General features: G+C 42.1%; 1 protein-coding gene across 1 annotated transcript in view; it reads right to left on the bottom strand.

Annotated features, from left to right (window-relative positions):
• LOC147221734 (homeodomain-interacting protein kinase 1-like) overlaps positions 1 to 8,442 on the bottom strand; it is a 30,744-nt gene extending 22,302 nt beyond the window's left edge. The window contains exons 1-9 of the mRNA XM_086169223.1: positions 8,239 to 8,442; positions 7,946 to 8,131; positions 7,674 to 7,855; positions 7,337 to 7,460; positions 6,316 to 6,435; positions 5,592 to 5,678; positions 5,315 to 5,508; positions 4,427 to 4,742; positions 4,270 to 4,376 (exon numbers count right to left, since the gene is read on the bottom strand). Coding sequence (XP_086025349.1) covers positions 4,270 to 4,376; positions 4,427 to 4,742; positions 5,315 to 5,508; positions 5,592 to 5,678; positions 6,316 to 6,435; positions 7,337 to 7,460; positions 7,674 to 7,855; positions 7,946 to 8,131; positions 8,239 to 8,442 — 1,520 coding nt within the window. The remainder of the gene's footprint in view (positions 1 to 4,269; positions 4,377 to 4,426; positions 4,743 to 5,314; positions 5,509 to 5,591; positions 5,679 to 6,315; positions 6,436 to 7,336; positions 7,461 to 7,673; positions 7,856 to 7,945; positions 8,132 to 8,238) is intronic.
• Positions 8,443 to 26,225: the final 17,783 nt, after the last annotated feature.

Below are 26,225 nucleotides of genomic sequence, written 5' to 3'. Positions count from 1 at the left end.
CTAAGTACAGATTTAGACTATGTACAACCAAAAATGCAGCCTCAGAGCGGCACGTGCCAGTGTCTCCCTGAGCCGGTCCCAAGTTGATAAGCCATACAATAAAGTTATGGGAAAGAGTAGTGGAAACTAGATTGAGAGCAGAAGTCAGCATTTGTGAAAAGCGGTATGGCTTCATGCCTAGAAAAAATACTACAGATGCTGTATTTGCTTCGAGAATGTTAATAGAAAAGTGCAGAGAAGGCCAGACTGAGCTGCATTGTGTTTTTGTAGACCTAGACAAAGTATATTACAGGGTGCCAAGAGAGGAACTCTGGTATTGTATGAGGATATCTGGAGTGGCAGAGAAATATGTTAGACTGGTGCAGGACATGTATGCTGGCTGTGAGACAGTGGTGTGGTGTGCCGTAGGGGTGACAGAGAAGTTCAAGATACAGGTGGGACTTATTCAAGGATCAGCTCTGAGACCCTTCTTGTTTGCAGTGGTGAAGGACAGGCTGACAGATGAGGTTAGACACGATTCTCCATGGACTAGGATGGTTGCAGATGACATTGTGATTTTTAGTGAGAGCAGACAACAGATTGAGGAAACTTTAGAGAGGTGGAGGTATGCTCTGGAAAGGAGAGGAATGAAGGTTAGTCACAGCCAGAAAGAGTATATGTGTGATAATGAGAGGAACCCAGGTGGAACAATGAGGCTGCAGTGGGTGGAGATCGAGATAAGATAAGATAAGATAAGATAAGATAAGATAAGATAAGATAAGATAAGATAAGATAAGAACAACTTTATTAATCCCGAAGGAAATTGTTGTGCCAGAGTTACAGAAAATATAACAGTAATAAATAATAAAAAGAAAAGGCAGAATTAGAAATAAAATAAACTATAAACTATAAAGTGTCTCAGTGAAACTATAAAGTGTCTTAATAAACAAGTGATAAAACTATAAGTGTCTTAGTAACAAGTGAGGTAAGGAGTGCACAATAGTATGATAAAGGAAAAATTGTCGTGCACTGTTATGAAATGAAATATTGCACAGTTCTGAATATTGCACAGTGAAATGAAATATTGCACAGCTTTTGTTTTTTTTGTTTTGTTTTTGTTTTTTTTTTAGGTTAAGACGATGGCAGACTTCAAGTACTTAGGGTCAACAGTCCAGAGCAGGGGAGAGTATGAAAAAGAGGTGAAGAGACGGGTTCAAGCAGGTTGCAATGGGCGGAGAAAAGTGTCAGGAGTACTTTATGATCGAAGACTATCAGCCAGAATGAAAAGGAAAGGTGTACATGACAGTGGTGAGACCAGGGATGCTGTATGGACTAGAAACAGTATGAATGACAAAAAGACAGGAGGCAGAGCCAGCTGTTGCAGAGAAGATGCTAAGGATCTCTTTGGGAGTGAAAGGGATGGATTGGATCAGGAATGAGTACATCAGAGGAACAGCACATGTTAGATGTTTTGGAGAGAAGGCCAGAGAAGCCAGACTGAGATGGTTGGGTCTTGTAGAAAGGAGGGATAGTGAATATATTGGAAGACGGATGCTGGAATTGGAGCTGCCAGGCAGGAGGTCTTGAGGAAGACCAAAGAGATGATTTATGAACATGGAGAGATAGGATATGAAGGTAATTGGTGTGAGAGAAGAGAATACAGAGAAAAGGGTTAGATGGAGAGGGTTCATTTGCAGTGGCAACCCCTGAAGGGAAAATCTGAAAGGAGGAGGAGGAGAAAAAGAAGACTATGTACAACAAAAAAGGTTCCAACTTCCAATCCTGTAGTTGACTGGATCCTCTCCATGTGCAGTTTGCCAAGGGGTTTTCCCAGTCTCTCTATTTTCCACCCACAGCACAAAAACAGTCAGCAGGTTCACGAAAGATTCTGAATTGTCCATAGGTGTGAATTAGAGATATATGTCTCGATGCATCTCTACGACTGACAAGACGGGACCATGTTGAACTCTGGTTCTTCAACCAAAAGTCAGACAGAATTTGTCTTAGCCCACCTGTAAGGGAAGCAAGAATAGGTAGTGAATTAACCCTAGAACACTAATGTCGGGTGATTTTCACCCACACAATTCTTGTCATGTGATTTTCATCGTGTTGCCATTGAGTTTTATGGATCCTTTGGTAGCTTCAGGCTGCTCACTGATGTTATTAATTTTATGTTTGCTTCCCTCCTCCCATCGGCCCATCTATAAATTGATGGATATTGTATTGGGTAAAATATACCCAACGTTAGTGATGGTGTTACTTATTTTAACGTTAGTGTTCTAGGGTTAATGAGTGAATAAGTGAATAAGTAAAACAATGAAGAAAAATTCTAAATTGTAATTTAAATCTACAAATGAAAAGATACAGATAGGTGCTACCCAAGATAGAGTCATAGTTACAACCCAGTATGTTCTTATCAAATAAATATGCAAAATGTTATAGAAACACAGATTAAGTACAGACCCATGTTGACTTACTGATGGTATTGGAGGAAATGAAAGTATTATTTTCATGTAATTCTTAGCATACCGGGCCGGCCTGGATTAACACATACTGGCTTGCGGCATCAAGTGTGAAAGTCACCAAATGCTTTTCTTAAGGATAAAACATTATAAAAGACTATCACTGGTCTGACTTCATTGATAAGAGATATCAAAAATTAAGAATAATTATTTTCCTACATCTGATTAGCAGTTGATCCACTTGTTGCCAATGTAAACTCTCATTGAATTATAGTTTTCTTTCAAGGATTTTTTTTTTTTTTCAAGAACTCCAGTCTGGCTTAGAGATAGGGTGTGGAGTTTGATTCTCCGGGAGTGGCTCAGCGTAGAGTTGCTGCTCCTCCACGTGACCAGGAGCAAGATGAGTTGGCCTGCACATCTGATGAGGATGTCTCCTCATGAAGTGCTCTGGACATGTACAACTGGAGGGAGGCCCTGGGGAAGACCCAGGACACACTGGACAGACTGTTTCACCAGGCTGGCCTGGGAACGCCTTTGGGATCCCCCCGAAATGCTGAGGAGAGGGAAGTCTGGGCTTCTCTACTTCTGCTACTGGCCGCTCAACCTGACCCCAGATTAGCGATAAGATGGATGGCCAGATGGATGGATGGTCATAGCTTAAGTGATGTATTCTGATCTACCCTTTGGATTCTGAACTGAAATGGAGATGCATTTGAAACTTTCTGTATTAATATCCAAATCGTGACAAATGGATCTCATATTGTGCCGTATTTTCAATGAAAACATTTATACAGAGGCATAAGTTTTAGGTCAGTCCTGTTCTTTGGTTAGAGTTTGAGACGGATTCAATTTAGCCTCTCTATATTTTTGTTTCCCCTGTCTCCCTTTCTGCTCCTTAATTCATTTTGTTTAGTTACAGTTCATAGACAATGCAATAGAAGGACTGAAGCAACCCAAAAGTGATCGGCAGAACTGAAATAAGTGATAATGAAAAGCACATGGATTTTAGGACTGTTTTGCTCTGGTCATGGGGAACATGGACCACAGTGTTATCTGACGTTAAGCAAACCGAATTGCACCATTTGAATACAATCCTAAGCAAACTGTGTGGACTACTAGCCTCCTGTCTAGTGTCTAGCAAGATAGCAGTCAGCCTTGTAGCCCCTGGTCTTCATCAGGTCTGTAACCCTGACCTTTCTTGTCTTAAGAACCCGCAGTTAGAAGGACAGCCCTGGGCTGCTTATATAAACTTTAAGAACCTCTGACATGACTTGAGTTACACAGCTTTTTATTTGATCACCGTCAACTTTTCCGTACAAGTTTTGCAGCCGAACCAAATAAAGTGAAATGTTTTTTTCTGTGTTCAGAGATAATACAGTCAGATAAACAGAATAGACAATGGATGCAGAACTGGGTTGTTTAACATCATCATCACCCAGGACTCCCTTGAAAAAGAGGTTTTTAATCTCAATGGGACTTTCCTGGTTAAATAAAAGAGAAATAAAATAAATCATCAAGAATATTATTGCATTCCTAAGGAAAAAGTTTATATTGAATTGGATTCATATTCCATGCATATGAGTAGGAGTTTACCATCAGCAGTGGCCTTGTCGGCATCACTAAGTACAGTTGCTGTCTATTTTTTTGCATTGCGATTTGGTGGGGGTCTTGAATTGCCGTATAAGTGGGATCCGAGCAAGAATTGTATAATTTCTTTGTGACTTCGTCGTCTATTTTTCGCATCTTCCATTGTTGAACGCCACTCATTGGGTTTTGACTGATGCAAGCTGTTCCACCAAGAAGACAGGAACAGGCCTCATCACCAGACCAATCTGTCTGAGCCACGCAGGGCGAATTATCTTCATTGCAGTCCTTAGAGCTACTGCTGAGAGGTTGGTCCTGACTGCTCTGCTTAACTGGAGGACAGGGGTGGTCCTGCAGAAAAGGATGGGCAGTCAAGTCATTGGTGGACATGTGCCCCTGACCTCCCCTCTGGGCGAATGGATAAGGTTGAAGGGCAGGATGAACATTTGACCCGCTAATGATCTGATGCTCATGGCAGCTCTTGTCATGAGAGGGCAGAGGACAAAGGCAAACCTGAAGAAAAGGGTTGACAGTCTGAAGTCTGCTATATGTATGGTCATAGCTAAGTCTTGAAGCAACAGGAGGACAAATCTCATGGACAGGCCAAACAGTTTGGCTTTGGTAGGGGACGCATAACTGCTGGCCTGTCTGAAAAGGGGCGCGTGGATATTCCTGAGGGCCAGGAAGGACGGTCTGAACACTGCTAGGAAGATGATCCTGCGGGGTGTTCTCAGCAGGAGGTTGAAAACCAGAATATCCATGAGAGACAGTACTGCTCATCTTTCCGCTGACCAAAGAATTCTCCTGGTGTTTTCGCTTACGAGAAGAATGACGACGTTCAGGGGGAACAAGATGGACTTGGTGGGTGTTCTCAGCATGGGTTTGAAAACCAGAACGTTCATGAGAGACAGTACCGCGCATCTTTCCGCTGACCGAAGAATCATCCAGGAGTTGTCTCTTACGAGGAGAATGAAAATGTTCAGGGGGGACAGGATGGATCTGTTGGTTGTTTTCAGCAGGAGGTTGGAAACCACAATGTTCGTGAGAGACAGTACTGCCCATCTTTTCACTGGCAGAGGAAGTGTCTTGGTATTTTCTCTTACAAGGAGTAAGAAGACGTTGTTGGAGAACCGGATGGACCGTCCTGTAAGCAAGTATGGAAGAACATGTATAGGTTTAATTTAAAGTTAAGATTAAGTAGGGATGTTAATAATAACCAGAAATTAAAAAATAATCACATATACACGTATATAGATGGCGTTTATGCAAGATAATAAATCTTCACTTACTTGGACCTAATGGAGCAACTACTCTGCAATGGGCCCATGGTTATGAAATTATGCTCCAGAACTTGACGTGGCGTCAGCCGTTGTGACGCATCAAGCTGGAGCATTCCTTTCACCATGTCCACAAACATAAACAGGTCGTTTGTCACAACCCTTCTTCCCGAGCTGCCGACTGTGCTGCAGTCACCAGTATTGACCTGGAAAAACAACAGCAAAGGTCAGGGGAATTGTGAACCAATATATGAAGGAAGTACGGCATGTATTCCAGAGGAGCACCTACAATTAGGAGGTCATCAAGCGAACTCAGCTTGAATCTCCTGGTCTCTCTGGGCACTGTCCCTGTTTCACGATAGAACTGCTCTTGAGACTGTGGACATAATGTTCTTGTTACTGTCTTGATTATTTGCATAGACAGCTGGGACAATGTCAAAGACGCTGAAACCCTGAGTCAGGGGTGTCAAACTCAAATACACAGTGGGCCAAAATTCAAAACTGGGACAGAGTCGCGGGCAAACATTGATATTTATTGAAAACAATCTTCCTCCAGACGTAATGATGGCCCTTTTCATATGGGCCCAAACAAGTTTTGCTTAAAAACTAAATATGGAAAAAGCATAGATTAATACTATACATTACATAACTTAATATTGCACACATGCAAAATCCTGTATTCTGCCTAAGTAGCAGGGAGCCAGTATTAGCATAAGGTCGCTATGACTACTGTACACAGAGGAGAGGGCGTTTATGGGTCCTTTTGTGATTTTCGTGCCAAAACACCAGCAGAAAATTCTGGGATTTGTAGAATTAGCGGTACATGCACTGTAGACTATCCCGGCGGGCCAGCTCTAATAGTCATTTGGTATGGCTTTGCGGGCCAAATATAATTACAGTGCGGGCATAATTTGGCCCACAGACCAGAGTTTGACACCTATGGCCTAAGTACTCTCATGTATTCATGCTTTCACTTCTTAAAAATTGCAAAACATTTTAGATTTAAGAGGTACCTTGAGTTTCCAAATGCTGCTGGCTCTGCTGTAAAACTTCTGGAAATACCATTCAGTTTTTTTTCCAGAGTCCAGGAGATTTTCTGGAAGCTGACCCTGGGTCTCCACTATGTACCTTATCTGGAGATGCAAGACAGTTCCAGTCACAACAGGTCACAACATGGACACCTTCACCAATTTTTTTGCTCCTGCAACTTATGCATAGAAGAAATAGGTAAAAAAAAAGTTTACGAACTTTGCAGAGTGTAATATAAAACTTAGATAAATCACAAAAGAAATTAAAGAAGAGACCAGAAAAAGTGATGATCAAACCAGAGTAAAAAGCATTGACCTGGGTCTCCAAAAGAATCTTTGTTTGCTGAATGCTGTCTGAAAGATTCAAGGATTCGAGGAATGCACAATAAAACCAAGCGACAGATTAAAATGCAGTTTTACATAAAAGTCAGGAGTCAAATGATATACCTGTATGCTGAAATATCTGCTCAGGTATGGATATTTATAACAGAAACAAGTGAGGTGTGTCTCCATGATAACGAGTGTGTTGTTGCTGCAGCTAAATGCGGCTTCACTGTTAATGCTTAATAAGTTTTGTCAGATTCTATGGTAGTTTTGGGTCATTTTTTTAAGCACAACCTTGCCTAGTGTAATTTTACTTTTTTTGGAATCCCCAAATCAACTGAAATTCCACCAGGAAGGTGATTCACAAAATTAACAAATTGGTAAATAGTTTCAAAAACTAATTTCTTACTTCACACTGATCCATGACTGGAGGAAAAAGTCAATCTTAAAATGGGGTTACAAAAAAAAAATCCAGGTTATGACCTAATAATTGCATCATATTCAGTTCGTATCAATCCATAGTCCGGACCTAGTCTCTCCCAAATAATTTAAACTAAGATACCTTGTATTTTTATTTCACTTTATTCCCTTTTGAGCACAAATCTAACACCAGTTTCACTACTGCTCACTGAGTTTCCCCTCTCAAACTTTTGCTTCCCAAAGTCAAGTCCTTGATTCTCACCATGTCAAATTCACTTGCTCCAGGATACAGAATATGACCGAGGAAGAGGCCTGTAGCCATGCAGCCCAGTGACCACATGTCAATGGCCTCATTGAAAGGGAGCCCCAAAATTATTTCTGGAGACCTGAGAGAGAGAGTGGACAGTCAAGTTAGCCATGAAATCTATTTCCATATGCTTATTCTGATATTTATTGTTTGGGATGTATGGCTGCTGTTTGGCTCTTCACTTACACATGGATTAGTGTGAAGGGGTGAAGGTACAAGAGCATTTGTGGGACAAAAGCATTTCTAGAAACTAATCAAAAGTCAAGAGATAAACAGTGGCTTTTTCACTCACCGGTAAGGACGTGTCTGAATGTGCGAGCCCACCTGCGCGGCGGACACACAACGAGCCAGTCCAAAATCAATCAATTTGACTTTGAAAGGCTTCTGGATCTGATCGACCAGCATCACATTCTCCAGCTTGAGATCAGCGTGAATGATGCTGGCCGTCTTCAGGTGGGTGAGTGCATTGGCAAGCTAAAATACGTTGAAAAGTACAACGAAGGTCAGTCAAAATCCACCATGGATGGCATTAATTTACTGATGAAAGAACACGACAGAACATGCCTGATAGACAACAGATCTGATCTCCTTCAGATGGAGAGGCTTGAACTGTCTCTCCCTCATGAAGTCAAAAAGACTTTTGTCCAAATGTTCAAATTCTAGACATATGTATTCGTTAAAAAGAAAGGCAGAGTTCCACCGAACTATGGTCTCAGTGTTCAGACTCTTGATTTTGTGTAGAGCTGCAATCTGAAAATATTTGAAAAGAAAAGTATTTATTACCTTTGAACGTCACAATCAGGAGGTATCTGATCAACCGCCCAAAGTATAATCACAATCATGAAGTGAAATCCTACCTCTTCTCTGGCCTGCTCTTTAAAGATATTGCAATTTTTCATCATTTTGATGGCGACTGTCTTTTTGTTGTCCATCCTTTTACATTTTACAACATGTCCGGAAGCGCCCTGACCCAAGAACGACAGCACCTGGTAGGTGGTGCACTCGGAGCGGAGCCATCCTCTTGTGAACGGCTGTTCGTTATTTGCATGAAACGAGGACATCATTGAATGTGGCCGGCAAAGCTCTGAGATGAGATGAGATGAGAACAACTTTATTAATCCCGAAGGAAATTGTTGTGCCAAATGGTGGTAACCAATAGCTAAGAGGAGCAAAGTAGATGGATTCGCGCAAATTATTTGTTTCATATAAATCAACCACCAAGCATAGTCTCCCCCTAAATTTGTCTATGAAATAGACAAATGGAGGGTGGAGGAAAAGCTTGAGAGGTGGAAGTATGGCCTGGAAGGAAGATGAACAAAGGTTGATCTTGGCTTTGGTCTTCGTAAAAGATTTAAGGATGGTGTAAAGATCTAAGGATGGGGTGAAAGAAGACATGGAGTTAGTCGGTGGAGGCAGGTTACTCGCTGCGCAACCCCTTAAGGGAATAGACCAAGGCGATAAGCATCCTTTCACCGCTCTTCGTCTTGATAAAAACATGATTTTATTTTTATTTCAGATAAATTTTTGAAGTGTGCAGCCAGAAAACAAACCCAGATGAGAAATGCATCGACTTCCTGTTTAATTTTGCGTCGATCGATTGTTCCGGTCTTCGGACTCCAACGGCGGTACCGGGTCTTCCCAACTGATCGCGGCTGTCAGTTACGTTTGTCAGGCTGCAATTTTCACGATTTCCATTTTAACGGTATATAAAACAACCTGATCATGGTTTTGCGTTGTATGTAATTTTAAGAAAGGTACTCAATTTCTACTGCAATCGGTCGTCTTGCAAGTTTATGCAAGCTTTAGCTGCAGCGATCGTTCATGTTTACATGTACAGTACGTACTCATCAATGATTTAATGCTGTTTCATCACTGTGGGGAGTCATTTCACGTCATTTAAGTTTAATTACGTTTATATTCCATAAATGTATGTAACTAACGTATGAGTTTATTATTATTTCCCCACGTTCCTGTGCATATATTTGTTGAGGGGCCTCTTACATGCCAGAGAACCCTTCACTAAATTTAAATAAATACTTTGAGAAATTGTCAAATCAAAAGGCGAAATGACATTTGATTAAAAAAATTACATTTCTTTTTCGTGCAGTACAAAAAAAATAAAAATAAAATTGAGGGAAATGTACTTACCAAAAGTTTCAGTTTGGCCTCAAACTTATTTGTTTTTCTCATCAATTATCCTTGATGGGAAACCAGAGTCAAGAGTTTTGAAAGTTCAGGTTCATCCTCTTCTTGCGTGTCCATCGCCCCAGAAATGATCAAACGTAAACCGGTGACCCTAGAATTTATAGGAGCAGCGAGGCTTTATTGTGTCACCATGGCAACCAGCTTTAAATTTGGACTATAAAAGTCATCAAATTGACTTTTATAGTCAAACAATCTGCAGCAGAAAACTGGAAAATGGTGATTAAAGACTGTAAAAAAAATTTTTTTTGGGGGGGGGAAACACAGCTATCTAAAAGGAGGTGTGTATATTATCATATAGAACTCAGGATGCATACTTAACTGAGGAAGAGGAGGCTCTACATGGATACCAACTGCCATCAACTGACATTTGCTAAACTTTTCTACTTTGAGTTGAAGGCAACTGCTGGATGAAATCCCAAGGATACAGAGGACAGATGTATTGATCGCAAAGGAAATGATTTATACACTCAGTTGATATATTTATTGAACTTTGAATTACATGGTTTCTAGGAGAATCAGAAATGGTCCCCAGCTCTTAAAGGATTGAATTCTGAACGATGGAGTGAACTACATTAAATACATAAAACGTGAAATGCTGAGATAGAGATATCAACTTTATCCACATCATGTACAACATTATTATTAATTTTATAACCAATATTCTTCTATTTAAAACTTGGCTCTTTAATTTGAACTCAGTGTATGGAGTCCAACATGCTAGCTCAAACTTCCAAATATTCTTTGAACATCTTGCACCAACTGTGAACTTTAAAGATGTTATTTCACAGCAGGTCAATATGCTCTGTAAGGATTCCGTGATCTTCTTCTTCTTTCGGCTTTTCCCGTCAGGGGTCGCCACAACGAATCAACTTTCCCCATCTAACCCTATTCTCTGTATCCTCCTCTCTCACACCAACCATCCTCATATCCTCTCTCACTCCGTCCATAAATCTTCTCTTTGGTCTTCCTCGAGACCTCTTGCCCGGCAGCTCCAATTCCAGCATCCGTCTACCAATATATTCTCTATCCCTCCTCTGTACATGACCGAACCATCTCAGTCTGGCTTCTCTGGCCTTCTCTCCAAAACATCTAACGTGCTGTTCCTCTGGTAGACTCATTCCTGATCCTCTCCATCCTGGTCACTCCCAGAGAGAACCTCAACATCCTCATCTCTGCAACCTCTAGTTCTGCCTGCTGTCTTTTGGTCATTGTAACAGTTTCTAGTCCATACATCATCGCTGGTCTCACCACTGTCTTGTACACCTTTCCTTTTATTCTGGCCGATAGTCTTCTATCACATAGTACCCCTGACACTTTTCTCCACCCATTCCAACCTGCTTGGACTCGTCTCTTCGCCTCTTTTCCACACTCTCTGTTGCTCTGGATTGTTGACCCTAAGTACCTGAAATCCTCCAGCTTCTTGATCTCCACTGCCTGTAGCCTCACTGTTCCACCTGAGTTCCTCTCATTCACACATATTCTGTCTTGCTGCGACTAACTTTCATTCCTCTCCTTTCCAGAGCATACCTCCACCTCTCTAGATTTTTCCTCTACCTGTTGTCTGCTCTCACTACAGATCACAATGTCATCCGCAAACATCATGGTCCATGGGGATTCCTGTCTAATCTCATCTGTCAGCCTATCCATCACCATTGCGCCCAAGAAGGGACTGATCCCTGATGGAGTCCCACCTCCACCTTGAACTTCTCTCCCTACAGTACACCGTACCAGTGTCTCACAGCCAGCATACATGTCCTGCACCAGTCTAACATACTTCTCTGCCACTCCAGACTACCTCATACAATACCAGAGCTCCTCTCTTGGCACCCTGTCATATGCTTTTTCTAGGTCTACAAAAACACAATGCAGCTCCCTCTGGCCATCTCTGTACTTCTCTATTAGCATTCTCAAAGCAAATACTGCATCTGTAGTATTTGCTTTGAGAATCCAATCTCTTCCTAGGCATGAAGCCATACTGCTGTTCACAAATGCTGACTTCTGCTCTCAGTCTAGTTTCCACTACTCTTTCCCATAACTTCATTGTATGGCTCATCAACTTTATCCCTCTATAGTTGCCACAATTCTGCACATCCCCTTTATTCTTAAAAATAGGCACCATCACACTTTGTCTCCATTCTTCAGGCATCTTCTCACTCTCTAAGATCCTGTTGAATAATCTAGTCAGAAAATCTACCGCTGCTTCTCCTAGACACTTCCACACCTCCACAGGTATCACCAGGACCGGCTGTCTTTCCACTCTTCATCCTTTTCAATGCCTTCCTCACTTCACTTTTACTAATTTGTGCTACTTTGTGATCTACAATAGTCCCTCTTCTACCCTTGCCTCTCTTTCATTTTCCACATTCATCAGCTCTTCAAAGTACTCTTTCCATCTTTCCATCACTCTTCTTGCATCTGTCAATACATTTCCCTCTCTGTCCTTAATCACCCAGACCTGATTGTACATCCTTTCCATCTTTATCTCTCTGTTTCGCCAACCTGTATAGATCATTCTCACCCTCCTTACTATCCAACCGACCATACAAGTCATCTTACGCCCTTTGTTTTGCCTTTGCTACCTCTATCTTTACCATTCGCCGCATCTCCCTGAACTCCTGTCTGTTCTCTTCAGTCCTCTCAGTGTCCCACTTCTTCTTCGCCAACCTCTTTCTCTGTATACACTCCTGCACTTCCTCATTCCATCACCAAGTCTCCTTATCTACTTTCCTTCCAGATGACACACCAAGTACTCTTCTACTTCTCTCCCTGATAACACTAGTTGTTGTTGTCCAATCATCTGGAAGCTCACCCTGACCACCCAGACCCTTTCTCAACTCCTCCCTGAAAACCATGCAACACTCCTCCCTTTTCAGCTTCCACCAGTTTGTCCTCTGCTCTGCCTTTGTCCTCTTCACCTTCCTTGTCACCAGAGTCATCCTACAAACCACCATCCTATGCTGTCTGGCTACACTCTCACCAAGAACTATTTTGCAGTCACTGATCTCTTTCAGGTTACCTCGTCTATACAAGATATAGTCTACCTGCGTGCTCCTACCTCCGCTCTTATAAGTTACCCTATGTTCCTGTTTTTTTCTGGAAAAAGGTATTCATAACAGCCATCTCCATCCTTTTTGCAAAATCTACCACCATCTGTCCCTCTGCATTCCTATCCTGGATACCAAATCTGCCCATCACTTCTTCATCCCCTCTATTGCCTTCACCAACATGTCCATTGAAGTCTGCACCAATTACCACTCTCTCATTTCTGGGAATATTCTGCATCACTTCATCCAACTCATTCCAGAACTTCTCCTTCTCTTCAGATTCACATCCCACCTGCGGGGCATAGCCACTAACAACATTGAGCATCACACCTTCAATTTCCAATTTCAGACTCATAAGTCTATCTGACATTCTTTTCACCTCTAGGACGTTCCTAACAAACTCCTCCTTCAAGATAACTCCTATTCCATTTCTCCTCTTGTCAGTACCATAATAGTACAACTTAAAAGCCTGCTTCTAAGCTTTTAGCCTTACTACCTGTCCACCTGGTCTCATGGACACACAGTATATCCACTTTTCCTTCTCTGCATCATGTTGCATCACCAACTCTCTACCTTTTCCTGTCATAGTCCCAATATTCAAAGTCCCTACTCTTCAGTGCCCCCCCAAGGCAGGCTTGGAGAGACATGGGTCAGTGCCGCCCTGAGGCTGCATTAGTAAGGATGTTTAATGATAATGATGTTTAATGTTTTTTAATATATGTTGTCTTACAATTGTGAACAAATATTTTGAAAACATAGTAATACTTTAAATCAAAGCGACAACACGGAGCACTCTGTGTAAGAAATGCTTGGATTAAACCTATCTGGGAAAGAAATGATGAAAATGGGAAGCATGTTGCTTCACTTAGTAGTGAATGCTTTTGATAAAGCAAGAAGGGGAAAAAAAAAAAAGCTGTCAGAAAAATAATATACGATCAAGGGAGCCATGGAGCGGAGACAAGCTATGTTATCGCGTGATCTGCTCAGCTTGCGAGAGGAAGAGGGAAAACTACAACACGGAAGTGACAGCGAACAAACCAATAGAAATGCATTTTGACCGGTAGTATAATGCAGAAATCCTGTCCTTGGACTATGTTTTAGAATGTATTATGTCACATTGATAAATTTTTTTCAGTTATGTAGGTTAAAATGATTCAAAATAGTCAATTAGGGGGTAGTTTAAGTTTTGTTTAGCTAGTGAGCGAGCTGCCGTGGTCTTGACAATGAACGGTTATTTAGCTCTCAATGATATAACCCTGACGGATCAAGGTGATGTGACTGCAAAACACAAGAAAAGGCGATACAATGTGAGCATCCCTAGTGGCATTATGGCATTGCAGCAAAACTGCAATGAAGTGAGGCGAGCATTGAAGAGGATGAAGAATGGAAAGACAGTCGGTCCTGATGATGTACTGATGGAGGTGTGGAAGTGTCTAGGAGACGCAGTGGTAAGAGTTTCTGGCAAGGCTATTCAACAGGATCTTAGAGTATGAGGAGATGCCTGAAGAATGGAGAAGAAGTGAGATGGTGCCCATTTCTTAAGAATAAGAGGGATGTGCGGAATTGCAGCAACTATAGAGAGATGAAGTTGATGAGCCATAAAATGAAGTTATGGGAAAGGGCAGTGGAAACTAGATTGAGAATAGAAGTCAGCAATGGTGAGTAGCACTATGGTTTCATGCCAAGAAACAGTACCACAGATGCAGAATTTGCTTTGAGAATGCTCATAGAGAAGTACAGAGAAGACAGGAGGAAGCAGCAGTGTGCTTTTGTATACTTAGAAAAAGCATACAACAGGGTGCTGACAGAGGAAAAAGAGAAGTATGTTGGACTGGTGCAGGACATGTATGCTAGCAGTGAGATAGTGGTGAAGTGTGCTGTAGGGGTAACAGAGAAGTTCAAGGTAGAGGTGGGACTTACTCAAGGATCAGCTCTGTGCACCTTCTTGTTTGAAGTGGTGATGGACAGGCTGACAGATGAGGTTAGACAGGAATCTCCATGGACCATGATGTTGCAAACGACGTTGCAATCTGTAGTGGGAGCAGGAAACATGTTGAGGAAAATCTGGAGAGGTGGAGGTATGCGCTGGAAAGGAGAGAATTGAAGATTAATAGCAGCAAGATAGAATATATTTGAGAGGATCCCGGGTGGAACAGTGAGGTTGTAGGGAGTGGAGATCAAGAAGTTGGAGGATTTCAGGTACTTAGACTCAACAGTGGGGAGCAATGGAGCGTGCGGAAAAGAGGTAAACAAACAAGTTCAAGCAGTTTGGAATGGGTCGAGAAAAGTGTCACTGGTACTATGTGATAGAAGACTATCAGCCAGAATGAGAGGAAAGGTGTACAAGACAGTGCTGAGACCAGCATTGCTGTATGGTTTTGAAACAGTTGCAATGACGAAAAAGACAGGAGGCAGAGCTGGAGGTCGTAGAGATGAAGATGTTTGGGTTCTCTTTGGGAGTGACGAGGATGAATAGGATCAGGAATGAGTCCATCAGAGGAACAGCATGTTAGATATTTTGGAGAGAAGGTCAGCGAAGTCAGACTGAGATGGTTAGGTCATGTACAGAGGAGGGATAGTGAATATATTGGTAGATGGACGCTGGAATTGCCTGCTAGGCAGGAGTTCTCGAGGAAGACTAAAATAGAAGATTTGTGGATGTGGTGAGAGAGGATATGAAGTTAGTTGGTGTGAGAGAGGAGGATACAGAGAATAGGGTTAAATGGAGAAGGTTGATTAACTGTGGCGGCCCCTGAAGGGATCTGAAAGGAAAATATGAAAAAGTAAGAGCAGGGAGCTCTAAAATTGAATGTGTGAAGCTTCAAACTGTCTTGCGGGTCTTTATGCTTAAACAGATCTGGAGTCATAAATGGGAACCTTTCTCTTTTTCTCTGCAATGTTTTAATAGTTAGTACTATGCTGTGACATGCCACATAACTATCCCCTCAGATATGTCAGCATGGCTTTCTGACCCGGTAGGATTATAGCCAGAAGTGGCTGCTGGCTAGCATATTTAAAAGTGCTGCCAGTCATAATCTGTCAACACACTCAAGTTAATTGCCACCGATGTTCCTCTTGAGATGAGGCTCTGATGAGGCTCTGATGAGGCTCTGGGCAGGTGAAAAGGAACCTTATTAAACACTGATGAGGGCCACAGTATGTGGGTTCATGAATTTTTTACAGCGATGCTGTAAAAATGTCAGGAACAGGTTGTGAGGTACATTGAATATGTGTGTGTGTGGGGGGGGGGGGGTACACTTGTACAGAAACTCCTTCAATCACCCTTGTGACATGAAGGAAATCGAGGTAAATGCGGATGTTGCTAATCATCAAAAAGACAACCTTCATTGATGTAGTGTTTACTTTTTCATCTTTGCTGTGCTTGTGGACTCCCAGTTGTTTCAGATGTAACAGAGAAGGTTGTCAGCATTTCTTTTCACTTGTCTTAATCTAAATCAGATTAAATTCGCTTGTTCTGTCCACACTTGTTGGCAGTGATGTAGCAAAAGTTGGAGGGTGGTATCACATCCTGGTTGTGGAGATAAAAATATGGAGATTAATCTCGGCAACAAGTATCGGCTTGGCAGCTTGATGTTGGCCATCAGGGAAGCTTTGTTAGGATGTTCTTGCTTGTCAAAAACAAGATGTCTTGGACTGCTGAAATGCTAAAGAGGATATCAGACATTGAAGGAACACCATGCTTTTGGTTCCTCAGAGTAGAGAATGAAGAGATTATGATCATGCAGTCAAGACAGGAGGTGAAGAATGGTGATGGGCTCTACAGGCTTATTGCTATCAAGCTTAAAGTTGTGACGTATTAAACTTTTGATGTTGTTATAGAAATGTCCCTGCCAGGTTAAGTTTGAACAATCATGCACGATAACACTTGCACTTATGTAATATGTATTCTGTATGAATTAAAAGATTGGATTGATTTTTTTATTGCGAGGGCTGTGGTTATTGGATTACAGTCATTGGATAGTAGACCTACCTGCCTTTCTCTTTTCATTGTGTATCTTCTGAACAAACATGCATTTTGTCAAATAATTTCAATTCCTGTGTGTCTTTTCAGCACTGGCTTGGATTCCAGTGCAGGAAGCCAGTCATTTGAGAGTGTGTGAGAGATGGATAGTCAAGACACATCCCATCTGAATCCAAGCCCCCGCAGGAATGCAGCAGCACAAAGCTCAGCAACAATTTAGCCCCCGTTTGACTGGGGATGGATTTGCTTGTCAAGTCTGTGGGCTGATAAGAGGCACAATCCAATTCCTGTAAGACATATGGAGCTCTTCAGAGGAAACAGCAGTGAGTTTTTAATTTCATTTTTGGCTGAAAGCTCTCATTTTTGGTTTTGCCTGCCCTGTTTGGAAATTCCAAATAATGTATTAATTAAAATTCAACTTGGAGAAAATGGGTTGTTCTGATATTCTTCACAATTACCTCATTTACTGATATTTGCCATAACATTCTACTTTTGTAAATGTTGAGTTAGTCACACAGCACTGGTAATCGGTGATCCCGCATCTGGTTTTACTATTTTCTATAATGTTCAATGTGACTCCCGCTCAAGTAAAGATGAGTCCTCATACACTTTGAAAGCATTATCATCCTCTGATGCACATTCTTTACACATTATCAGCGTTGTTTCCTGGAGTCACTTGGTGTTTCAGGTCTCACAACAATCATCCTCATCCAGGCGACCTGACCAAAGCTGACCAAAGCCCTGTGTTCAAGAGGCATTCTACCATTCTACCCCCCAAGACTCTCTCCTCTTCAGCTAGAGCCATCTGGATGTGTTCTCCACAGCCTCTGCTTTATTCATGGCTCTCTGTCACTTTCCACCTGTTATGCCCAGTGTGCCGTAGGCCTTGCCCAGGGAGTGGCTGGCAAATCCCCGAGTGCCAACTTCCACTGGCATGCATCTGGTCCTCCACCCACTCCTCCGACAATCCTCCACCAGCTCCTGGTACTTCTCCTTCTTTCTCTCTCGTACCTCCTCTAGCTTATCCTCCCAGGGAGCTGTTAGCTCAAGCAAGACCAGTTGCTTGGTTGCCTTGGAGACCAAGATAATGTCTGGTCTCAACTTGGACTGGGTGATGTGTGCTTGGATTTTCAGTTGCCTCTCCAGGTCAGCCGTCATCACCCAGTCTCGCGCTGTTGAGAGCAAACCAGCGGCGCAGCTTTGTGATGTTCTCTCTGGCCTCTATCCTTCCTTGTGAACTGGAGGGCCTAGGCTGTAGCTTGGGTGAATCAATTGTCCTTTATCCCCCACCGATTGCTTCGGCATTGCACTTAAGAACTTGGTCGTGTCTTCATCGATAACAGCCCTCATGCAGCGCCTTGGGGCAGCTGCTTAAGATGTGTTCCAGTGTCCCTACCTTTGGCATTGCAGGTGTCTTTATTTTGCCCCAGATGCACAGATGAGCTTGGGAGGACATCATAAACCTCTTGGATCAAGAAGTTGATCATCTGGAGGTTATACTGCCAGATGTCTTTCCAGGTGATGCACTGCTCCATCACCTGCTCCCCCTTCGTCCAGGCACCTTGCTGACTCTTGGCCACTCCTCTGCTGGTTTACGCCTCCTCGAATGAGGCTCACACCTCCTCGTGCACCAGTCTCTGCCTCTTCCTCCCGCTGGCAGACTCGTATTGGGTTGCTGTTAGACTCCCAAGACCGGCTCTGCCCTGCGTCACTATGCTGAGGATGGCTTTGTGCCTAAGCCTCGTTTCCACTTGCAGGACTGCATCCGCTGCTCTACACTTCCTCCCTGTCCTCACCACAATTGCTTCCCTGGACACTTTGTTGTCTCTGGATCCTGAGTACTACAGGTGTTCCCGTGCCTGTGCCACAATAAACTCTTCCCTAACCGAGCTGATAGCAGAGTATGAATATGACACTTTGGGAATGAAAAGGGATCATAAGGAGAGGGCAGTTGTGCAATGTGATGCCTAAAAAGACATCTGTCTGTAGGAGTTGATGTTTGACTGGAGAAGTTGTAGCAATGGAGAGTGTGGAGAAGAGGTTCAGAAACAGGTTCATGAAGGTTGGAACAGGTGGAGAAAGTATCAAGGGTACTATGTGATAGAAGAATATCCACCAGAATGAAAGGTCAAGGACAAGTGATGCTATATGGTTTGGAGACACTGGCATTGAAGAGAAGACAAAAAGCAGAGCTGGAAGTCTCAGAGATGAAGATTTTGAGGTTCTCTTTGGATTAGATGAGGATGGATGGTAGGTTGATTCGGTGTTACAATTCCTGAAGGGTGAACCCGAAAGTAACAGAGGCTGTAACTGTTGGAATGGGATATTTTCAGTACAGTAACCATTAATAAATATTTTTCTCTCTAATCTCAAGATGCCTTTGACCCAAATTAACTCTTGGCCAATGGTAGGAACGTTCAGCTTGAAAAAAGAAACTGAAACACTGAATACTGACACTAGTTTTCCATTGTAGGAATAACATTTTCAGCTCTGGATTTCCACTCATGTTTAAAATACATTGGCAAGTCTTTTAGCAAGTATGTCCTTTAATAAACAAGGTGAGATTTTTTTCAGACTACAATTTTGAAGAAGACTTGGTATTTAAGCAAAGGCGTTCCATGATAATTCCACTACCACCCTGTCCTCTTTCCAGTTGACGGGTTTCATTCACGAACAGACACAGAGACAATGGTGGCGATTTGCATTACATACACAGGCTGTGCAGCAGGCCGAGACGGGCTGTTTCACTGGAAAATACAGATGATGAAAGAAGAACCCACAAAACAACTTTGCAGCATGTTCGCAGAGATTTCTAAGCATGTTTATCTCACCATTTTTCCTCTCATCCATTATGCGGAGGATAAAGAGATGGTAGCAAGGACTTTCTAATGTGAACATGTGTGCTACATGTGCTAAGACATTATGTCAGAATAGCAAACAGCAGAACAACAATCAGGCAATGATGTGCCCCAAGTTTTAGCAAATAAAGAACGTTGGATTTCACATTGTCTGATATAAAAGTTGAACGTTATAAGTTTGGAAGCCAGCATTGGAAAATTAAAATAATCTTTACATGTCAAATGTCAAAAAAATCATGCTTATCCTGGATCCTCATATTCACAGCCGAGATTTATTTTTTTGTTTGTTTGTTTTTTTTGAAAAGTTTAAAATTTCATATTTGTGAAAAAGTTGTCACCGATCCACTCTCCAACCTAGTCAGGCATTTTTATTGCAATTGGAAAATTATTCTAATCGCAAGTAGCTCATGTAAGTAGAAGCTTGTAATTTGGGATTTGCGTATGGCATTGGTTGCATTTTTTTATGTCGTGTGTAGCTTTTTGTGTCGTAGTGTAGCTGTAGTGAGAGCAGAGAACAGATTGAGGAAATCTTGTGGTGAAGATATGCGCTGGAAAGGAGAGGAATGAAGGTTAGTGGCAGAAAGCCAGAGTATATGTGTGTGAATGAGGGGAACTCAGGTGGAACAGTGAGGCTACAGGGAGTTGCGATCAAGATGTTGGAGGATTTCAGGCACTTTGGGTCAACAGTCCAGAGCAGCAGAGAGTGTGGAAAAGAGGTGAAGAGATGGGTTGCAGCAGGTTGGAATGGGTGGAGAAAAGTTTCAGGGGTACTAAGTGATAGAAGACTATCAACCAAGATGAAGGAAAGGTGTACAAGACAGTGGTGAGACCAGCGATGCGATATGGCCTAGAACCAGTAATGATGCCAAAATACAGGAGGCAAAGCTAGAGGTAGCAGAGCTGAAGATGCTATGGTTCTCTTCAGGAGTGACCAGGATGGATGGGATCAGGAATGAGTCTCTTATCATATCTCTTCTAACAAAGAGAAGATTTATGGATGTTGTGAGAGAATATGAAGGCAGTTGGTGTGAGAGAAGAAGATACAGATAATAGGCTTAGATGGAGAAGGTTGACTTGCTGTGGCGACCCCTGATGGGAAAATCTGAAAGGAGAAGAAGAAGATTCCTATGATATTTTGATGCTTTTGCCTGTGTGAGTGTCACTGGCAGCACTAGCCGGTTTAAAAAGCTGTATCATGCAGACAGAGGAATCATTGATTCCCGCAGCTCAACGTTTCAGTGAATTTGACTAAGCTGTCAGTTCAAGGTTTGATGAGATGAGGCAAATCCAAAAAGAAGAAATCCTGGTCTGAGGGTAAATATGTTATTTTTACTAATCAGGATTTTTTTCCTGGCTCTACTCAGTACAATAAGGGATCAAATCAATATATGCAAGACTGCCACCTGCTCCCTGATATAAGCTATCTGTATTCATGGAGTTCTTAAGATATAGGCAATGAAGCTCTGTGGTGCCATAACAGTCGACTCAGTTTAGCTTTAACGTTCCCACAGTAAACTGCAAAGTACAGTTAGGCCCAGAAATATTTGGACAGTGACACAATCGTCATGATTTGGACTCTGCACATTGGATTTGAAATGAAACAATTGAAACAGAATTGAAGTGCAGACTTTCATGTTTAACTCAAGGGGTTGAACAAAATATATGATTAAACATGTAGGAATTGTAGCTATTTTTATAAAAACGATCCTCATTTCCGGGGTCTCAAAAGTAATTGGACAAATAAACATAACCCCGCACAATCGGTTCTGCAACCCCTTTATGCAAAAAAAATAAGTGTTGATGACGCTGTTGCTTCAACCAATCAGATTTTGAGTTGGCGACATCAAAGCCCTCTAGCAGGCTACAACAAGGTCAGCGTATACACACCCTCTGATTGGATAGTCAGAGAGTGGACAAGTGTATTAGCAAGGAGAAGCGTACTAACAAGCTGCGAACAGAAATATAGTTATGTTTGTTTAATTTCGGTTTTGTCAACCCACAATGGCTGCAGGAGGAGAAGAAACGGATTTAGTTGCTAATATATTGTTAAAGCCATTTTCTAGATGGAGTTTTGAAGAAAAGCTGGACATCATAAAGAAAGGTCGGGCAAAACCTAAGCTGGTGAACCTGTCACAACCAGGAAAAGGATTTGTCCCACATTTTCAAGCCACAAACTATTACCAATATCCCTGGCTCACAGGCTCCGAGGTACACTGCAAATTGTCTTGCAGGGAGTGCTTGGAGCTGAAGCGCACGGATAATCTGTGCGACAGAATAATTGAACTCTTTTTGAGGAAAAAAAAAGGATGCATTTTGTCTACAAATTATCAGAATTTTTGGTGAGTAACTGTTTTGGTGGCCACTGTCCGTTTTTGTGGCTCCCGTCATGGGACTTTGTCCCGGTGTGTTCAGATTTCATTTAGGGAAAAACGTCACAATGGTCAGGAACTGATCAAGCAAGAAAGGTTTGTTCAAAGTCAGGAAATTCACTTACGAGACATCCCGGGCCAGAGATATCCTGGGCTGGAATGGATGTCACCCCGAGTGGATCATTCACCCTCTCTGCACACCCGCTTTGATGCGTCCAGCGGATGTTCTGGCCTCAGTTCTGGCGCGGCCATTTTATACCATTTTATACCTATTAAGGACTTGTTTTACACACTCTTGGAATTTGGGCACTTGGGGTGCCAGGCCACACCCTGGACAAAGCCACGGGGTGCGTGATCGATCAGGCGCAGGGGGTGTCAGTGGAAGAGTACAGAGTTGGGCATCCCATTGTTGGGCATTCTATTTTTGAGGCAGATTAATGGTTTTGTTGAATCCTTTCTCTTTACTCTCATGTAGTCTTCTCTTTATGGTAGTTCCTACTTCCTGGAGAGTGTTCTTCACTTGATGTTGTGAAGGGATTTTTCTTCAGCACGGAAAGGATTCTGCGATCATCCACCACTGTTGTCTTTTGTGGATGTCCAGGCCTTTATGAGTTCCCAAGCTTACCAGTGCACTCTTTTTTTTCTTACTCAGAATGTACCAAACTGTTGATTTGGCCACTCCTAACATTTCTGCCATCTCTCTGATGGATTTCTTCTTTTTTTCAGCCTCAGGATGGTCTGTTTCACCTCCATTGAGAGTTTCTTTGACCGCATTTTGCGTGTTCACAGCAACAGCTTCTAAATGCAAACACCACACCTGATGACAGGTTAGCAAGGGAAGAGCCCATGCAGCCTTGTTAATTTTTTTTTTTTTTTTGCAGCTTTCTGAGTCAGTTGCTTTCTTGCTTCAATTTGGATGTGAATACTCTCAAATTGAAGCCCATATTGATTACATAATTCTATCCTGAATAGGTTTTCGTAAACAGCTAATATAACAAAACTTGTTTCACTGTTCTATTATTTCTGGGCATAACTGTATTCAAGAGGATGCTGTAGATTTGCAGATAGTCTTTCAATTTTCTCATAGACTTAACTCCATGTAAATACTTGATTCATACTGATTTGGAAGAATGTGCACATTATATACATGACTTTGGCTTTCGCATGCATTGAAGTCACACACTGATTTGCATGAGTCACATCTGTGTCGAGTAAATAGCATTGGAGAGACGTTGACATGAAGAGCTGCTGTCAGTCACAAAACAAAAAAGAAATGTCTCTTTTCTATCAGTCTCAACAGGACGTCCAACCTCTTCCAGCTATTTGATGAGCCATGGCTTCTGCTATTGCACATCACAGAAGTAAGCAAATTATCCAGTCTCAGCAGGCAGCTTTCCTCCAGGCTTCTGTTGGAAACAATGCAAAACACATCTGCAATTCAAAATCACAAGTGCATTTAAAACTATGCCTGTATTTCTGTACATCTTCTTTGGAGCTGTGATTTGCAACTGGGCAGAATCTTCATATATTTCCTATTATGTTTTGTTTCTTTAATGCAATGAGGAGAAAATTCTATTCTATTCTATTCTGTTCTGTTTTATTTATTTAAGGGCTTTCTGGTGATGGAAATAGTTTAGAGACAGCCAAAGAGGTAATTGGATTGGAAGAGGACAAAGAAAAAGCAAAATTCCTTGACATATCAGTATTTGTATAATGTATGATGATTGTATGCAGGTCATTTGTGAAATATTCTTAACTGCAATATTCAAAATAATGTGCATTTGGTCTTACACCTGCTCTCAAGATGAATCCAAATTGCATGAGCTGTAAAAACATGTACTTCCAAGTGTGAGACTCACATGAGCGTACCTTATCACTGCTATTGATGCTTCAATCCTCACCTGCAGAACAGTTTAGGTTCCAAGTAGCTAATCAGGTCAGAAAACCAAACCTAAACCTTTCCTTTACATATTTGCCATGCTCCTTGTTCAAAACAGTTATGTTATCAATTTAGATTATTACTCTATTCATTAATTCTTCTACTTTCTGACTGTCCATACACCATGACTGACACCCAATCAGCGCACATCCTCTATGTGATAAGGAAGCGGCAAGGAAAACACGCTTTTTTTTTTTGTCTTGTTACTAAATCAATAAAAAAAACAGTTTGGAGGTGGTTGGGAAAAAGAGATCAGATTAAAGATACATGTTGTGGCAAGAGTGACACAGGAGAGGGTGGTGGGGATTGGTGTTGAATTATAAAACTGTATTTAATTGTCAAGAATTATGACAAACAAACATATGGAAACATGCCTAACATGCTAGGTACAGATGAATACAACCAAAAATGCAGCCTCAGGGCGGTACGTGCCAGTGTCACCCTGAGCCAGTCCCAAGGGTTGTGTCAGGAAGGGCATCCGGCGGTAGGCACTTTGAATATTGAGACTATGACTGAAAAAGGTAGAGTTGGTGATGCAACATGATGCAGAAAAGGAAAAGTGGATATACTGTGTGTCCATGAGACCAGGTGGAAAGGTAGTAAGGCTAGAAGCTTAGGAGCAGACTTTAAGTTTAACTGTCATGGTATGGTAAAGATCGAGATAGCAAAGGCAAAACAAAGGGAGTACGATGACTTATATGCTCAGTTGGACAATAAGGAGGGAGAGAATGATCTATACAGGTTGGTGAAACAGGGAGATAAAGATGAAAAGGATGTACAACAAGTCCGGGGGATTAAGGATAGAGAGGGAAATGTGTTGACAGATGCTAGGAGAGTGATGGGAAGATGGAAAGCATATGAGGAAAATGAAAGAGATGCAAGCGTGGAAAAGGTGACTATTGTAGACCAAAAATCAGCAGAGATGAGTAAAGGTGAAGTGAGGAGGGCATTGAAGAGGATGAAGAGTGGAAAAACAGCTGGTCCTGATGTTATACCTGCCAAGGTATGGAAGTCTCTAGGAGAGGTAGCGGTAGAGTTTCTGGCGACGTTATTCAACAGGATCTTAGAGCATAAGATGATGCCTGAGGAATGGAGAAGGATGATAGGGCCCATTTTTAAGAATAAGGGGGATGTGCAGAATTGCGGTAACTATAGAGGGATGAAGTTGATGAGCCATAAAATGAAGTTATGGGAAACAGTAGTGGAAACTAGACTGAGAGCAGAAGTCATTATTTGTGAACAGCAGTTTGGCTTCATGCTGAGAAAGAGCACTACAGATGCAGAATTTGCTTTGAGGATGGTCATAGAGAAATACAGAGAAGGCCAGAGGGAGCAGCATTGCACTTTTGTAGACCTAGAAAAGCATACAACAGGGTGCTGACAGAGGAAAACTGGTATTGTAGGAGGAAGTCTGGTGTGGCAGAGAAGTATGTTAGACTGGTACAGGACATGTATGCTAGCAGTTAGATAGTGGTGATGTGTGCTATAGGGGTAACAAAGAAGTTAATGTTAGAGGTGGGACTCCATCAGGGATCAGCTCTGAGCCCCTTCTTATTTGCAGTGGCTATGGACAGCCTGACAGATGAGGTTAGACAGGAATCTCCATGTACCATGATGTTTGCAGATGACATTGTGATTTGTAGTGAGAGCAGGGAACAGGTTGAGGAAAATCTAGAGAGGTGGAGGTATGCGCTGAAAAGGAGAGGAATGAAAGTTAGTTGCAGCAAGACAGACTATATGTGTGTGAAAGAGAGGAACCCGGGTGGAACGGTGAGGCTGCAGGGAGTGGAGATCAAGAAGTTGGTAGATTTCAGGTATTTGGGGTCAACAGTCCAGAGCAACGGAGAGTGTGGAAAAAGATGGTTGGGTCATGTACAGGGGAGGGATAGTGAATATATTGATAGGCTGAGCCTGGAATTGGAGCTACCAAGCAGGAGGTCTAGAGGAAGACCAAAGAGAAGATTTATGGATGTAGTAAGAGGATATGAAGGTAGTTGGTGTGAGGGAGGAGGATACAGAAAATAGGGTTAGATGGAGAAGGTTGATTTACTGTGGCAACCCCTGAAGGGAAAAGATGAAAGAAGAAGAAGATCTCCCAAGCCAGTCTAATCTTCTTTGTAATTTCATTAAAAGCATCGGATGGGCACATTTATGTCTCTAATAGATTGGGACCCATCCCATCTTTGTCTTTACTATGGAGGCAATGTTCATAGGAAAACTGTAGCTAGCCCAGCACTATATGGTGTTCCAAGCCAAACATTTAATGACATCATAGTGTGTGCGTGTGTGTGTGTGTGCGCGCGCGTGCGTGTGCCTGTGCCTGTGTGTTTGTGTGGCAAACATATTGGCGTGTTATGGATTAAAAAATCATGGCCAATAATAATAATAATAATACATACGATTTGTATAGCGCTTTTCACGGTACACTACCTTATGGTGAAACAAAC

The sequence above is a fragment of the Fistularia commersonii genome, chromosome 22, assembly GCF_037954325.1.
Source record: "Fistularia commersonii isolate RoL2024-O1a breed Wild chromosome 22, RoL_Fcom_v1.0, whole genome shotgun sequence".
In the NCBI taxonomy this organism is placed as follows: domain Eukaryota; kingdom Metazoa; phylum Chordata; class Actinopteri; order Syngnathiformes; family Fistulariidae; genus Fistularia; species Fistularia commersonii.
Note: the sequence above shows the minus strand (reverse complement) of the source record. Positions and strands in the feature narration are given on the sequence as shown.